This window comes from Eupeodes corollae, chromosome 1 (genome assembly GCF_945859685.1).
Source record: "Eupeodes corollae chromosome 1, idEupCoro1.1, whole genome shotgun sequence".
NCBI lineage: Eukaryota > Metazoa > Arthropoda > Insecta > Diptera > Syrphidae > Eupeodes > Eupeodes corollae.
This window is the reverse complement of record NC_079147.1, coordinates 240,597,565-240,615,117: the sequence shown is the minus strand read 5'-3', so window position 1 is coordinate 240,615,117 and position 17,553 is coordinate 240,597,565. Positions and strand designations below refer to the sequence as shown.

Here is a 17,553-nt window from a genome sequence, read left to right as displayed (position 1 = left end):
TAAATGTTCAGCATAAATTAACAGAGAATACGAATACGAACATGCTACCTTAAATAATTAAGAAAACGCCACGGATTCGGCTTAAAACTTTAGGTCTCCTCCGTCCATGACAAGATTACTCGCACATATAGGAATGGTTCAGAGTTGAAAGTTACTAGGCCCTAGTTTTCAACAGACTGTAGAGCCACCTAATTTATATATATTGTATAATAGAGTTCACCATATCATCTTGATTATTTACAGTAGGAAAGTGCCTTTTATATTTTGATTTTTAACTTTTCCATGTTTTTTTTTCTAAACCATATCCTTGGTTATAACGAAACAAAAAAAAAAAAAACAAAAAAAAAATTTCTGAATTTTAGCGAGACTACCAGACAGTAATTAATTTTTAGATATGTTTAGATACTCGTATCGAAATCGAAAGAGATAATTTACAAGATTGTGATGATTTTATGAATAAAATCGGAAGAGCCAGCGAGCATGTCTCACACAAAGTAGTATGAACGTTATTAATTTGTTAAGATTCGTTGAAAATTTTAAAAACATTAATCGAATTCTTAAAATGGTTTATAATGACAAGAATTGATTAAATTAACAAAATACCATTCGATATCCCAGAACAAAAGATTGGTCGCATCGTGATTGGGCGCATTTCGAATCTGAACCTTAAAAATTCAAATACAATACAAATATACATAAAATGCGAATTACTTATACTTTTTTGTTGAGCTTCATATTTCGAATGTTCGGTTTTTTCTTTTCAAACAATTAAATGTTGCTGAAGCTTCCAGAAATCGTTTCATTTGAAAACAAGAATTCTTGCTTGAAGCTTGATGAACCACTTAAGTTTTACATAGAAAAATATGTAAGCTTATAAAGTATCCCACTTTCTTGAAAGGGCCACTTTTCTAGGGTGGATAAACATCCTTCTTCAAGAAAATCTACAATGAGAATGGCCCTATTCTCATTATAACACCAACTCGAATAAAATTATATTTGTTTTCATTTTTTTAATAAATCACAGAAGTTTTACTTACAACTAATTGATAGAAAATACGGGTTGGAATTGAAATACTGTATGGATTAAAATACTGTAACTCAAAGTACTGTATTTTACAGAATTTACAGAATTTTAAAAACAAAATATCTACTTTTTTTAAGAAAACATCATTATAATTTTACATTAGAATCATGTTCTTATATACTCCTTTTAACAATAAAATATAATAACATACAATAACTATGATAATTTATAATCTCTGAAATAATTTTTTTTTTTTTTTTTTTTTTTTTTTTTTTTTTTTTATATCCGATGGAAATCTTCAAAAGACACTCGGTAAGAATCGGTACCGAGTAGTGTGGGACTCTTACCGCACTAAAACCACCGGTGAATCAGGACCAATCTATGAAAGATCGACAAATGATTTTTATTTCTTAATTTTTAAAATCGCATTGGGGGAAGTTTAAGGTTATAACACTTTCCCGTAGCTTTTAGCCCATCAGCTCATGAGGCTTGGTTCTTCTTAATCTCCGAACATTGTCTCGTACATTTAATACGGTCTCCATTTCAGAGTTAGTATGACTTTGCAGTCGCTGATTGTGTGATACAGCGTGTTTCTTAACCACTTCTGTAACCATTTCAATTTGAAGGTCACGATGTAGATCGCTATTTCTTATATACCAAGGGGCATTTATTATTCCACGAAGGACCTTGCTTTGGAATTTTTGGATGGGTTCAGCATTTGTTTTCTTTGTACAGCCCCATAGTTGGATGCCATATGTCCAAACGGGTTTTAATACTTGCTTATATAACATTAGTTTGTTCTGGATAGATAGGTCAGAGTTCTTTCCTATTAACCAGTACATTTTTCTGTACTTCAAGTTTAGTTCTTCTCTTTTCTTTTTGATGTGTTCTTTCCATTTAAGCTTTGCATCCAAATTCATTCCAAGGTATTTGGCGGTATTGGAGTAAGGTACTTCTGTACTGTTTATAAAAATTGGAACATTGTTTATGTTTTTGTTTGTAAAGTTTATATGCGTCGATTTTGTTTCGATTAATTTGATACGCCATTTGTGCGTCCAATCACTAACTTTATCGACTGCATTTTGCAATTTTTGTGTAGCCTTCGTAACGGATTTATCTGGCACCAATATTGCAGTATCATCAGCAAAGGTGGCCATGATAGCGTTGATGTCCACTGGAATATCCCTTGTATATAACAGATACAGGGTTGGTCCTAGGACACTTCCTTGTGGTACACCGGCTTCAATTTTCTTAAGTTCCGAGTAATTTTGGTCGTACCGTACTCTAAAGAGTCGGTTCGTAATGTAGGATTTCAGTATTTCGTAGTACTGCCTGGGGAAGTCCCTATGCAGTTTGTACTCAAGTCCCAAGTGCCAAACCTTGTCAAAAGCTTGAGCAACATCTAAGAATACAGACGAGCATACTTGTTTTTCTTCAAGTGCCTTTTCCACAACATCCGTAATTCGATGCACTTGGTCTATCGTGGAATGTTTATTTCTAAATCCAAACTGATGGCTCGGAATTAGTCTTCTTTCTTCAATTATTTTGTTAAGCCTTTTAAGTAGCAGTTTTTCAAAAACTTTTGCCATGATTGGTATAAGCGATATTGGTCTGTAAGATGTAACTTCTGTTGGTGGCTTACATGTTTAGGTATAACAATGACTTCCGCAATTTTCCAATGATGTGGCACATATCTTAGTTTAAGGCATGCGTTTATTATAAATTGGAGTTTCTTGAAGGCTATAAGAGGCATTTCTTTCAGAACCTGAGCAGTTATAAGATCGTACCCTGGTGATTTTTTGTTTGACAGCTTATGTTGACACATGCTTCTTACTTCTTTGAGCGTGACAAAAGGTATTTATTTAATATAAATAGTATCTTCATTTTATTTTCTCATTTTCTTCTTCTTAGTTATTTGTATCTCTCTCACATTTGTACATGAATTGTTTCTATCTTAATCAACAATTGCACCAAACTAATTGATCTGTCAAAACTTCAATTATTATAGAGAATTATGAGATACAGTATTTTTAAAATACAGCATTTTCGGACGCAGTATTTTAAATGTACAGTATTTTGAAATACACAATATTAACCATACAGTATTATGACCAAACAGTATAATACAGTATCATACAGAATTTGCCCATACAATATTGTAAAATACAGCATTTCGACCAGCTCCGAGAAAATACAAATATGAATCTACAAAACTCTAATGTCTGTACTCCAATGTGCTATTATAAGTTATTGCTGTTCAAAGTGAATTTTTCCTTCAAAATATAAGTCTTGGGTTTATTCGTTGGTACTTAAAGTATCTTTTGTTTACGATAATACTCATAATCAATCAAGTGCTCTTCACAAACTTTTAAGTAAGTTATTTATTTACTTGAAGCATGGATCATGAAACCAGCTGAGCTAAAATTGTACTCTAAAAAATAACCTTCTTTGAGAGTTGACAGTAGATAGATTGATATTAACTTCATTTAGTGACAGCTGTTGCCAGATATATAATTCAATGACAAAAATTAAGACAATAATCGGTAGTTATCGAAATACTGTATGTACTTTTAAATTTGTAAATATTTGTACGTTACTACATCACAACCGAGTTTTTGAAGAATGAAATTTTATTATAATTATTCTATAAATATATGAAATGGTTACATTAACTTGAAAACTAATTTTAAAATAAATGTGCACTTTGGCGTATACTCGTTTTCTTTTTTTCAATTTACATCATACGATTTACGCTTCACGTTCAAAAACTTGTTGCAGTTTCATCAATATATGAATATTCGTGAGGGCACTTGTCATAAAATTGTAGTTGTTTTTTATAACAAACAATGAACAAAAATGAAAACCCAACAATCGCCACTACAATATGCGTAGCCAGTGTCCCTGAGCAAGAAATGGGAGTCCTACAGTAACTTACTAGCTTGTACGTTCAGTTTCAGCCTGATCGCTATGTTAGTTTTTTGTTTGAGAGTACTCTTGGCGAGACAACTCCGTTGTTTTAGTAAAAATGAAAAATCGTGCTGCAAAATAAAATACTTCTAATTGAGGGGCTTTCCACCAATACAAATAAAAGTAGAGATAAATTTAACACTTGAACCCACCTCCCCATCATACTTAACTATTAAGCAGTGAGAGAACTTCTCAAGAGACACGCTCAGACCTCCTTTAAGGTTACAAATCCAGAAATGATACAAAAAATCAATACAATTGTGTTCTCGAAGACTGCAGGTTCAAAGTAAATGAGGTAGTTAAGACCTGTTAGCTGAATGTGTGCAAAATATCTTACACAACCATTTGAGCATGGCAAAGCTGTGTGAGAGATGGGTGCCGAGTTTGCTAACAATCGACCAAAATTGGCTTCGAAGAAACAATTTTACCAACGAATTGAAGTTCGAATTGATGCAGTATAAATCAATATTTTGAAGAACTTGATGAATCTATACATAAAATTAGCATAGCTAAATTAGAACACCGTTTGTTCAGGTTTTGATACAACCGCACGTGAAGCGAGGAATCCAGTTTGGAAACATACGAATACCTGGTTTAATGTTTGCTGATGCAATAGTTTTTTTGTCTGAATATATCGAAGGGATGAAGGGAACGATCTTGAAAGCTACTGTAAACTTTTGAATCTGTCCGTCAATCTGGAGAAATCTAAAATGATGATCTTCACGGAAGGAGGTGGTAGGCACGCAAACAACGAAAATTGGAGATATCAAGGAGAATATGTTAATATTCATTTTAAATATATTATTAAAATATTAGAGATGGATGAGGCAAGGTTACCAAAACAAATACTACAGCACATCTTAACTACTAGGGGAAATCTTGTAATGAAGTGGGAGAAACTGGCAAATGTTCTTGGTGAAAACGTCCGAATTTCATACGAAATAAGTTCTATGGACCTAAGTAACATGTTTAATGGAGATTATGAAAAATTTAAAACGCAAGCACAACCCAACCATCACAATACAGAATGATCTACAGCAAACTGAACTTCAACCTTAAAGAACTGACGTTTTTTCAAAACAGCTTTTAACTCAACATGAAATCAAGAAACGAAATCATCAATTTTACCTTTATAATACATCGACCAGACCTTCCAAATTCGTGTGATCTTCGCAACCGTCAGGAGAGAGATATACATATGTATATCATTTCATTGCGAGATTTCTTATCCTAAAAGAACTCAAGGTTAGTCATTTTGGTGTTACTTTGATAGATTTGGATGCAGTCATCGATGTCTTGAATGGAAGCTTTGGTTGGGAAATATTGCATAAATATATCACAACGGCGCTGAGATGGAGAAAATGTTTAAAGGAAGGAGGCTTTTAATAGAAAAAATACTCGTATGTATTATGTATATTATAGTAATAAATAATTGAACTTAAAACTGTCAATCTGGTAGACGGCCTTTGGCCAAACCATATTAAACTTAAGATAGAATTGTTAATTTAAAATTATTTTGTGTTAAATATAGTTTTCAACTAACTAATTAACTTATGAGAAATGTAGCAATCCTTATTGAGCTTGATGGAGATTAAAAATAAATAACTAAGGTGGCGCAACAGTCCTTAGGTAACTATAGGCCTAGTAACTTACAACTTTCTTGGTCAGGTGGGAAATTTTTCGCCCCACCGTCGCGTCGTTCTAATAGAGTTACAAACGTAAAAAGTACAAAAACCATGTAAATCTAAATTTTAGTTATGAATAGCTTAGTTTAGACTTAGCTAACATACAATTCCCTTATTATTCTTGCTGCAAAAGACTCAAAATTGATTAATACATTAAGATGCAATGAAGCCCTAACATATATTATGCCCACTAAAGAACAGAACGTCCTCCAAAGTCATTCCATTGAGAAATTAGAGTATTTGGAATATTTAAAAAAACGATACTTCCTTATTTTCTTATTGGGAAATTTTTAAAGAGGGCAGTTACTCATCTTCTATGAGGCAATGTTCCAGTTGTCTATGTCTCTTGTAGTAGCATCCATTTACCAAGGCTCTTCAACTAAGGTGCTTTCTTTTTAACTTGCAGTCACCAGTAGACAGTCCGGTTATTAGTCTTATTTTTATTATTTTTACCTTAACTAATGCAAGAAAAGATTTGAAATAGTTATTTAACCTTAACATATCTAAGCTTAAGTCTAATAAAGCCGCTGGAGCGAATGGCTTGAATGCCGAGCTCTTTAAAGCAGCTGGAGATAAGTTGGTTAGGAGCATGCACCAACTTATCTGTAAGATATGGTCAAAAGAAAGCATGCCCGATGAATGGAACCTCAGTATTGCAGTATTGTTTGCCCGATCCTGAAAAAAGGAGACCCTCTAAACTGCACCAACTATAGAAGAATCAGTTTACTTAACATCGCCTATAAAATCTTCTCTGCCGTAATATGTGAACGTCTAAAGCCCATCGTCAACAACCTGATAGGTTCTTATCAGTGTGGTTTTAGACCAGAAAAGTCCACAGTTGATCAAATATTCACATTACGGCAGATCCTGAAAAAAACCCAAGAACACCAACACCCACCATCTTTTCATGGATTTCAAGGCCGCATATGACAGCATATACAGGGACGAGCTGTATAGAGCCATGTCTAGTTTTGGTATCCCTGCCAAACTAGTCCGTTTGTGCAGGATGACTGGAGAATTCACGCTGCTCCATAAAGGTTGGAAACAACTTAACAGAACCTTTCGATGTCAAAAAAGTTTGTAGACAAGGTGATGCGGTGTCATGTGATTTTTTTAACATTGTGCTTGAAAGAATAGTGCAGAGCTCACACGTCAACACTTGAGGCACTATCTTTCAAAAGTCTGTCCAATTACTGGCATATGCTGATGACATTGACATAATCGGAAGAACTCAGCGTGATGTCAATGTGGCTTTTGTGAGTATTGAGGCAGAGGCCGCAAAAAGGGGTTTAACGGTTAAAGAAGGCAAAACAAAGTACATGCTGTTTTCAAGAAAGGACATACAACAGCGACGTCTTGGTCAAAACGTCACCATCGACAGACGTAACTTTGAGGTAGTCGAAGACTTCGTCTACCTAGGCTCCGCTGTTAACGCAGAAAACAACACCAGCGCTGAGATCAAACGCAGAATAACTCTTGCTAACCGCTGTTTCTTTGGACTAAGAAAGCAATTGAGTGGTAAATTCCTCTCTCGATTGACCAAAGTGTTGCTATATAAGACCCTTATCATCCTCGTCCTGCTATACGGTGCAGAAGCATGGACCATGACAAAAGCGGATGAAAGCACCTTGGGTCGCTTCGAGAGAAAAGTTCTTCGTGTGATCTACGGTCCCGTATGCATCGAAGGGGAGTGGAGAAGAAGATGGAACGACGAGCTATACGGGCTGGAAAGTGTTCGAATCCACACCCACAGGACAGCGCAGTAGAGGAAGACCGCGGATCAGGTGGCGCGCACAAGTGGAAGGTTACCTCACCCAACTTGCAGCGCGAAACTGGAGACATCTACCTAGGGACCGAGCTAGATGGAAAAGTTTGTTGGGTGAGGCCCTAGTTCACACAAGACTGTAGCACCACCTTAAGTAAGTAAGTAAGTATTTAACCTTTGGAAATTCGTTTTTGCTTATTTAATCTTGCTTCACGTTAATACTTTAAGTTTGGTATATTGACTTATGAGAAATTTTTCAAATTATTTTCGAGTTTATAAAAATGTAGTTCAACTATTTTCTTCAGATTTCTTTTTTGTAACTCAACAAACAATCTTTTAATGTGTATCGTTCCTATCATTCAAAAATGATTCCTCGCTTTTTTTGTTCCTAAAAGCTTAGGCTATCTCAAGTAAAGTACAATCTGAAGTAACTCGTTCAAAAAAAAAAATAAACAATTAAGATTTTTCATTTTTTCAAAATAATAATAATTGAAACAACTGAGAAAATGAAAATGCAGCCTACCCATCCTTAAATATGAAAGCTATAAACTTTCCACTTATCACAAAGTATAACAAGATGAATAGTAAGATAAAAGCTGAGTTAAAATGCACACACATTTTATTTAAATTCTATCTTTATTTAATACACAGAAAATGTTGTGTTGACAAAATTGTTTTTTTATTTTTTTTGTTAAACATAAACTTAAATGGCAACATTACTCTGCATAGCATGCCATATTAAGTTCGAAAGAAAAACGTTCCATTGAATAAGAAAATTCAAGAGAGTAGAGTATATAATATTTTTTTTTTTGTTTTCAAGAAATCATATACATTCATTCACTTGAAATATTTATAAATTTACTCCATTGTAGTTTTGTATATCAATGAAAAACGGAAATCTATTAAACATCACATCTAATTTAATTTTTCTAGATTTAAATATTTTCTTTTATTTTATTTTATTTCGGCAGAAATAAACTTTTCTTGTTTTTGTTTTCTTCAGATTTTAGTAAAATAGGGTTTTCAATTTGGTATTTCTTTTTCAAGTATTTTGTATGTATATTTTTATTCCTTTTACTTTTTTTTAATAAAATCTATTTAAGCAATATGCTTAGCTTTATAATTTTGTTTTTGTTTTTACTTAATTGTACGGATTCTTCTTACGGACATTTAAGATGCTTATTTTTATCAAGAAATCTATTTTGGCTAAATGATTTTTTTTGTTAAACTTATTTTTATGTTTTATTTTACATTTAATGATTTAATTTTAAAATTTATATTCTGCCCAAAATTCCATATCCATAATTTTAGAAAATAATAAGAAACATGTTTTGTTTTGTTTGTATTTTAAAATTTTCATTTATTTACGTTTAAATACACATAAAATATTTAATATACTTATTTAGCTTAACAAACTAAGGGAGAAAAATTATTATTTCGTAGGTTCTATAATTTCGTTATTTTTTCTTTTCCTCTTTTAAAATATTCAATACAATTTTTGTTTTGTTTTTGTTTTCCGCATTTTAGATCTTATTGCATTTTGCTTGGCAAAACTATGCGAAATACAATTAAGATACTATAGATAAATAAGTAATTTTGTATTGATTTGTTTTTTGTTTTTCTTTTCCACAGACAAAAATGGAAAAATTAAAAAAGTACAAATTATGAAATCAAAGTTAAAAAACAATGAAAAAATAAAGTTATCAAAGAAAAATAATGAAATCTTAGACGATCTAATCGCTTTCATCCTCGCCGCTCTCTTCCTCTGACGTCTCTTTCTTTTTGATTTTCTTGGCGGGTTTGGTTGCTTTTGTCTTCCGCTTCTTGGCACCTGTGTCAGTTCCACCGTTTGCCTCGTATTCCTTGATATCCTTTGTGTATTTTTCTTTCATCGCAATAGCTTTTGCCTCCCATTCCTATTTTAGTTTGTAATAATAATTTATGTTAATAAACATAATATATGGAAATAAATTAATGTAGAAAAAACTTACAGATTTGTCCTTCATTGCACGCCATAATTCACCACCACGCTTTGCAATGTCGGTTACTTTGCTGCCGGGATTATCTTTTTTGATCTCTTCACGGGTCTCATTCAGCCATAACATGTATGCGGATAGTGGACGTTTTGGCCTTTCAGCAGTCATTTTTTATGATTTTTGTTGGGTAGTTTGGAGTGGACTGCAATAAATGATAAGAAAATAGTTTAAACAAATAATTAACTCCTATTTAATTATAAAACATGTTATATTGTTTGTGTACTAGTCTTGTCTTTAATTTGTCTTAATCCTATTCCGAGCGACACTTAGGAAAATTTAAATCCTTACTTTTGCTTAGTAGGATATTGATTTGCTGATCAGAGTGATATTAAAAAATAAATAAATTAGGTGGCGCAACAGTCCATGAAGAACCAGGGCCTAGTAACTACAACTCTCAACCATTCCTGTGTGCGAGTAATGTTGTCAGGGATGGAAGGGACCTTCAGTTTATATGCCGAATCCGAGCGGCTAATTTGAGAAAGCACTTTTTCATGACAAGAATTACTCTTGGAACATTTGTCAATTCCTCGCAAGAGGCAGTACCAGTGAAAAAGTTAGGGAGGATTGAACCCAAGACCCCTTGAACCTCAACACAAATTTAACATTCATGGTTTATCTTCCCCTATAACAGCGAAGATCTAATGGAAAAGGCTAATAGTTTCCCAGAGTAGGGTATAATATAAAAAAAAAACATCAACAATTTCTGCACTTACATTGTGATTTTGTTCTAATTTAAGCTTTGTCCGGGCGCCATTTAAAAAGGAAACAAAAACTTTAACATTTTATTTTTAATGACAAGTTAATCAATAATTTGATAGATAAATACATGATTGCAACTAAGAAATACAAAGTTCAACTGTACTGGAATTTTCCAGAGTATATCCGGAATAAAGTGTGAGTGCGTTGGTGGACTCTTGCAAGAAAATCCCCATTACCACCACCCCATACATTCTACCGAGAGTACAAATAACTGATTAATGCATGACATTAAAATTAAAGCCATCAACATTAAGTAGGTAGGTAAGTACGAGTTTGTATGTATGTGTATACTTATCAGTATTGACGTATTTGCTATGTATGTTATTTCATCCTTCCGCGTTGGCAGGTAAATAGTCCATAACATAACTATAAATACATGGCAGCTTTAACAACTATAGGTAACAACACAATCGCATATAGCACACACCTTTTTATGCTTGCACTTACATTATATATGTATATATATAGTTATATTATTCAATGTATAGAGCAAAACAATCAATGTGTTTGTGTGCAATTAATGCAGCATTAATTAATAATTAACAATTATGTATTTATTGTAGGTACATGCGTAATTAAATTTCATCAATCTTAGTTTATGTATACCTACATACATGTACATATATAAACCTACATACCTAGTTTAGTTTTAATATAGAGGATGAGTTTGAATAATTTCTACCTATATAAGCTCTTAACAAATTGTCCTCAATCCCTCGATCTCCATTCCTACCATCACCCATTACCCCGCTTAGGTTCGGTTAACCAAATCAATTCCAAAAAGGACGAAATTTTATAGAGGGTAGGAGGGCAGAGTATCGAGCAACTTCGGACAATCTTTTGTCCAGCCCGGGATTTGGTATATTTATTAATAGAATCACACATATGTACGTTAAACATTTAATATCTGTTTACCTGATTTTCGAGAGTGAGAGATAGATAGAGATCAATCTCTGCTCTATACCTCTATACCTACTCTGCTGTAACTGAAAGTAGCAATAGCCCCAAATAGCTGAGTGTTTAACCCACTTCAATGGAGGCACTGCTGCGCTGCTGATGGAAGTATTCACTATATTCAACGAGCAGTTATGAGAATGGGAAGGTAGTTGGTTTTGCTTTGCTTTTGCTATATCAAAATAGCAACAACTCTAGACACCAGCGATATGATGACGGCTGGAGAGAATAACAAAAACAAAAAAGTCACCCCCTTTTGGCACACAAGGAGCAAAACGTGAATGGAGCATGACTCCAAAAATTGTAGCAAACTCAACAGCAGCAGCAACAACAACAAAAACAACTGAAACTGAAACACCGAGAATTAATGCTACAAGTATGATGAGATGAAAATAAATGTTGTGGGTGGAAAGCCAGATAACAGAGCCCAGAGTATAGGTATAGGGCTCTTCTGATGGGCAGGCTATTGGGTGTGTGTGGCAGCAGCACAAGCAGCAGTAGAAAAGTTGGTAGTTATGGAGTGAATAATTTTTCCAGGGGTTGCTTGTTGGCTATGCATACTTGTACAATATTTTCTCTATGACACGGCAATGCTTTTTAACGGTAGGTATATGCTTGCCATCAAAGCTTATGCTGCTGCATGTAACTATGAAAAATCCCAAGGAAAAGTAATTTTCTGCTTTTTTCTTTTCTTTTTGTCTATTGATTTTGTTTGTATGTTATATTTTGTTTTTCTCTATAGTTTCCAAACTGTGGGATTTCAAATTCCAAGAAACTATGGCTGATGCCAGCCAACCAAAAAAACCGTTATTAAAAGGACACATTTTAGTATATATGGAAAAGAAGAATCGAGAAAAAACCCACCAAAGTTGGAAAAACCTTTTATTTTTATTTTATATTTTATACCTCTCGTCTATAAACTCATGATGATGGGATTGGGATGGAAAAAGTCATCATCATCATCGTCATACTCGTACATACAAAAATGTAGCTAGTGTTGGAAGAACACAGTATCTCTAGCTATGGTTCAGTTGAATTTTACTGGGTGGTAGTTGTTGGTTTGTTCCTTGTTACAAGAGAGCAACAGGGGTTTAACGAATCCCATAGAGCAGCAAGTTATAGGTGAATTTGTTTTCAACTGAGAATTTCTATGGGAAAAGTATGCGCAGTAGCTACGTCGCACTACAAAATGGCTTCATATGGAAACATTGTACATATAATAGGTAGAGCAAATTTTGCAGTACTTTGTGTTATTAATTCAACTTTTATTTAAGCTTATTGCATTAAATATGTATGAATATAATATTAAATGTTAGACAAACAAATTTATTTTTTTTTTTTTCATATGAATTCAAAATTTTGATGGTTAACTTCAAATATTTATCTACCCAATTATTTTAGGTCAACATTTTTAGAGTCCTGTTTTAGAATGGAAAATAATGGCATTATTATACTGCTTAAGAAAAAGTCTCGAAAACTATGAAAAAGCTGGACTTTTATTTTTACAAAGCCTTGCAAATAAATGTGTTCTATAATTATACAGTGTGTTTCAAAAGTTTGACAACTTTGCGAAAAAATAACAATAATTTATTTTAAATTCAGAGTTGGTAGGATTGTCATTTTAAAAAAGTTTGCATGTTTTGGATCACATACTTTGTACTAAAAACGATTGGATCATTGGAGAAAAAAATGTTGGGTAAATACCTAGTTTTCAAAGATTATGTACCTACGATTATTGTTATCAATATTATTGCATTCCAACAATTTAATTAATTTGAGAAAGCACCTTTTTGTCAAGAATTACTCTTGAAGGATTTGTCAATTCTTCGCAGAGCAGCATACGTACAAAAACTTTAGGTGCCACAGGCAAGGATTCAACCCAAGACCTCTAGCATCACGCTACGGCTATAACAACAAGTTTACATTGAAATCTTTAAAATGAAATTCTTTAAGAATTTTTAAATATTTTATGTTAATATAATAATATACATATAGGAAAATAGGACTATTTGTACTGCAAACTCTACCAAAAAACTTGCAAAACGTTTTAAGCACATTTTAATTTAATGTTTCTAAATTGCAGTAGGAGTAAAATGTGCACAAAAATATTGCAAATACCAAACCAACTTATTCAAAGGAATATATAAGTACCTACATACAAAAAATCATAGAAAAATGTCAAAGTCTACAAAAACATCTGTTAAAAAGAATTAAAATAATTCCAAATGATTCAATTTTTCGAACAATATTTCTTTAAGTATTTTTTTTTTGTAATTACTTATTACTCAACAACATATTTTAAATAAGAAAATTTCCATAAACACGTAGCTTATGAAACTAATTATAAATTTTAAAACAATTGAATTGGAGAACATATTTTTTATGGAAAAATTAAATAGCTATGATTTTAAGCCATATGGATCAGATCCTGCTCACTTGCAAATTAACTTTAAAAGTGCAAAAACAAATGACGAATATAAGCTTAAGCTGGTTCTCCTTTTTAAGGATTCAACGAATCGACAATATTGAAATTAAGATAAATTAAAATTGTTTAAGCCATAACTAATATTGTGTTCAAAAGTTATGTTACTTTTTTAAAAATGCAATAAAATGAAAAATGTTAAACTTCACAGTTCAAAATCGCTTAAGAATCATTTCCTACTAAAAATAGCCAAAGGAGTCAATTGACATAGCCAGCATACATAAAACTGATAACATAATTTCGTGCACAAGTGATTTATTTAAATATTGACTGTGTGGTTTCAGGCTTGATCGTTGACATGGCTGTTTCGAAAATCATTTCTGTAGAAACATTTGTCAAACAAAAAAACACACTGTTTAAGTAACCTACGCAGTACTGTCAATATTTAAATTTCTTTTCACTGAAATTATGGTACTCCTGTCAAGATTATAGAACGGGAAAAGTTCGTGAGTGTCAAAATAACCCATGACTTTTAAATTTAATTTTGTAATTAATTTAATCCCTAATATTTCCAGGAATGAATATTATAATGTGAAAATCTATGCTATGCATTGACTGGGATAAGAAATACATTTTATTTGTAAACATATCTTTTATAACTCTCTAACGGACCATGTAATTTCAAACACTACTGTATATCCTACAAACTGTCAATATTTAAATGTCATTTCGATTCACTGAAGTATGGTACTTCTGTCAAGATTTTAGACGGGAAAAAATAACCCATGACTTTTCAATTAAAATTTTAATTTTGAATATTTCCAGGTTTGGATAAATTGTGAAAATTTATGCCATGCATTGAGTGGGATAAGAACTACATTTTATTTGAAAACATATAGGTACATATTTTATATTATAACTCGCTAGCGGACCCTGTAATTTCAAACACTACTGTAGGTATATCTTATATTCAGCTCGTCCTGTACCTAATATTCAGCACCTTAATAAATTTTAAAAGCAAACAAAATGGCGTCCTTTCAGTTATTTATTCTTTAGGTTAAGTAACTACAGATAGCAATTTTTAAACTCTTTTTAACCATTTTAATGTTTTCAGGAGTCATGTCATTGAAGACCGACTGGGCCCTGGCCGTGGAGTGTTGAAAGCCGAAGCAGTTGCGCGGAACCTCTGCATCGACGAACGATTTAAATTCAAACTCTGCTTATTTCTTATTCGTCGTACCTATACCAAAGTGTGAACAAAACTGTCGACGCGCAATTACGAAGGAATCGTTACTTTTGAAAAAATGCCTCGATGGACATTAACCAGTGGGACATCGTGACTTAGAAATCCCCACGATCACTGACTCCAATGATTACTTTTTGAAATAATCGTAGGTATTTGAAAACAAAAATCTGCCACCAGACACCCTGTACATATGTTTCAAACATATTTTTGTTGTTCCTCAAAGAACAAGAAATAAAAATGTTCACAAAGACACAAGAGAAGCATAATGGAGACTAAAAACTACTAATAGTGATACCTCCGCATGTTTGCAAGCAAAGAAAGAAGAAAACACGCAACCAAACTCGGCAGCCATATTTATACCTATATGAAATTTATTTAAACTTAAATAAAAATATAATAAATTAAGTATAAAATGTCCTATCTCTAATGTTTTTTACAGTACCTAGGTAGATTTTTAAAAATGTATAACCTATACACAAGAAGAACTAAAATTATTATAACCAAAAAAAAACAAAAACAGGAAATAATGGCCGCTTTTTATTTTCCACTTCAAATATTTGAATTCTGTGTACTAGTAGGTATATTCTCTCTAACATTTTGCAAATGGCTACTCCTTGTCATTGTCAACGAAAAACGACGAAACGAATTAAATAACGAACAAAACATAATTCACATTTCACACTCAATACGAACGAGAAAAAATGCGCTCTTTTTATATTTTGTGATTCTGATTATTTCAACACATTATACGAGCAAGTATTGGCGTCGGGCGCCGACACGGGGGCAGCAGCGTTGATGATGATCAAACAACAAGAAAAATATCATTTTTAACCTAAAACTTATAATACCTATGTATTACCTATCTTTAGTGCTTGGAGTTAAAGAGTTTTAAGTAGGTAGGTAGGTACTTCTATATCAATATACACTGTAACTGTAAAAAAAAAAAAATTGGATAGTAAATTTCTTTCCCCTGCCCTGGATTTTATGTATGTAGTTCGAACAAACCCCCCTTTGCAACGGATTCGGGCATGAAGTTAGGTAGTTAATGCGCCTTTTTCCTCCCCGATTATGCCCATAGCCCATCCGTTTGTTCGTCAGAGTCAGAGTCGCCGTCGAAGTAGCTATCGCTGTCGTCGTTGTCGTTGTCGTCACCGTCACTGTCGCCTTCACCAATCCAATCCGTATCTGAACCCGAAGCGACCCCCCTGTCCCTTCTGTACGTAGTGACTCCCCTATTTGCTCCACGAACAAAGAGAAGCAAACCCGCCCGCCACTGCTTCTACCGTCACAGTCGCCGTTGCCGCCGCCACCGCCACAACGCCTATAAAATGAAGCACCACCAGAGCAAACCAAACCAACCCAATATACAGACACATACACCAGCAGCAAAGTGTTCGAGTTTTTTCCTCGAAATTTTTCGAGAATTTTTTTTTATGATGACGAAAACGTTTTCAAGACGTAATTTTTTATCAAATCAATTATTAAATAACCATATTTTAAAATATTCATCTAATCCATGCGAATCGTCGTGGAAAAATTAAGTTATTTCGTATTAAAAAACACTTTAAATAAAGAAAATCCGAATAGCGACGTCCATTTTCAGTACAAATTATATGAAATCGCCATGGAATTGTTGGAAAAGAAATTTTCATACAAAACCCACGCCAAAATGGGTCGATGATTTTTATAAATTTTATATAATAAATGGCAATTAATTTTTGTGGATTTTGGAAAATAAAATACCCCCAGGGTTTGTCGATAAATTGTAGAACAACAAATTTCACTCACCTGTGTAATTTAAATTAGTAATTTATATTTGAATATGGCCACTAAAAATTTATTTTGACCGAGAACCAAATAATGTATGTGGAATAAAACTCTTCACTATAATACTCAGCAGATCTGATGTAGAAGCAAAGGAAAGCCAAAGCCAAACGCCAAAGCCAAAGCAACGATATAATATACCTACGAAACGAATACCAAACGAATACGACGAACAACGAACGACGAACCAAAACCAAGCAAAGCTGAATTGAAAGCAGTACAAAAGTATCTATCAGATACGTTGAACGAAACGAAACGAACGAATATACTGTAGGTAGGTATATCTATATATATATTGTATGCTCTAACGATAGCAGCAATATACCAAGGAGATACGACACAACGACCAAAACGAATATAAGAGTATGAGAAAAAAAATGTATTTCAACTTCTACTTCTACCGTTCTACCGTTCAACCGTATTTACCCCACCAGCACCACACAGTGTTTTTTGAACAAGCACTCTCAGTATATTCAGTTTTAAAATGTAGATAGGATAGGAATAGGAAGGTACAGTATCAGCTCTATAGTAGGTATACCTTACCTTTTTCTTAATGCTTCTGCTTCTGCCTTTGGTTGAGTAAAAATTTTACTTGAAAATTTTGTATCTTGCTTTTGCTTTGCCTGTAGTTAGACTGTATTGAGTACTGTTGCTGTTTCTGGTATGAAAATGAATCCGTCGGATTCGGATAGCCTTATGTCGTTTTGCCGTATGTCGTATCCGTATGCTCGACCAGCGACGTAGAGTGTTCTTCTTTCGTTGAATATAAAATATTTCGTAGTCGTGGGGTTCTTTCTTCGCTCAGGCTCAACTCTAACGCTTACGCTCACTATCACTAGGTATACACACAGCACAAAAGTATCTACAGCCA

General features: G+C 33.3%; 1 protein-coding gene across 1 annotated transcript; it reads right to left on the bottom strand.

The window, feature by feature from the left end:
* Positions 1-8,112: 8,112 nt before the first annotated feature.
* LOC129943450 (high mobility group protein Z) lies at positions 8,113-16,900 on the bottom strand. Its single transcript, XM_056052918.1, has 3 exons — positions 16,647-16,900; positions 9,433-9,619; positions 8,113-9,357 (listed from the first exon to the last, which is right to left on the bottom strand). Exons 2-3 carry the CDS (start codon positions 9,583-9,585, stop codon positions 9,175-9,177), a joined length of 336 nt encoding a protein of 111 aa, XP_055908893.1. The 5' UTR covers positions 9,586-9,619; positions 16,647-16,900; the 3' UTR covers positions 8,113-9,174.
* Positions 16,901-17,553: the final 653 nt, after the last annotated feature.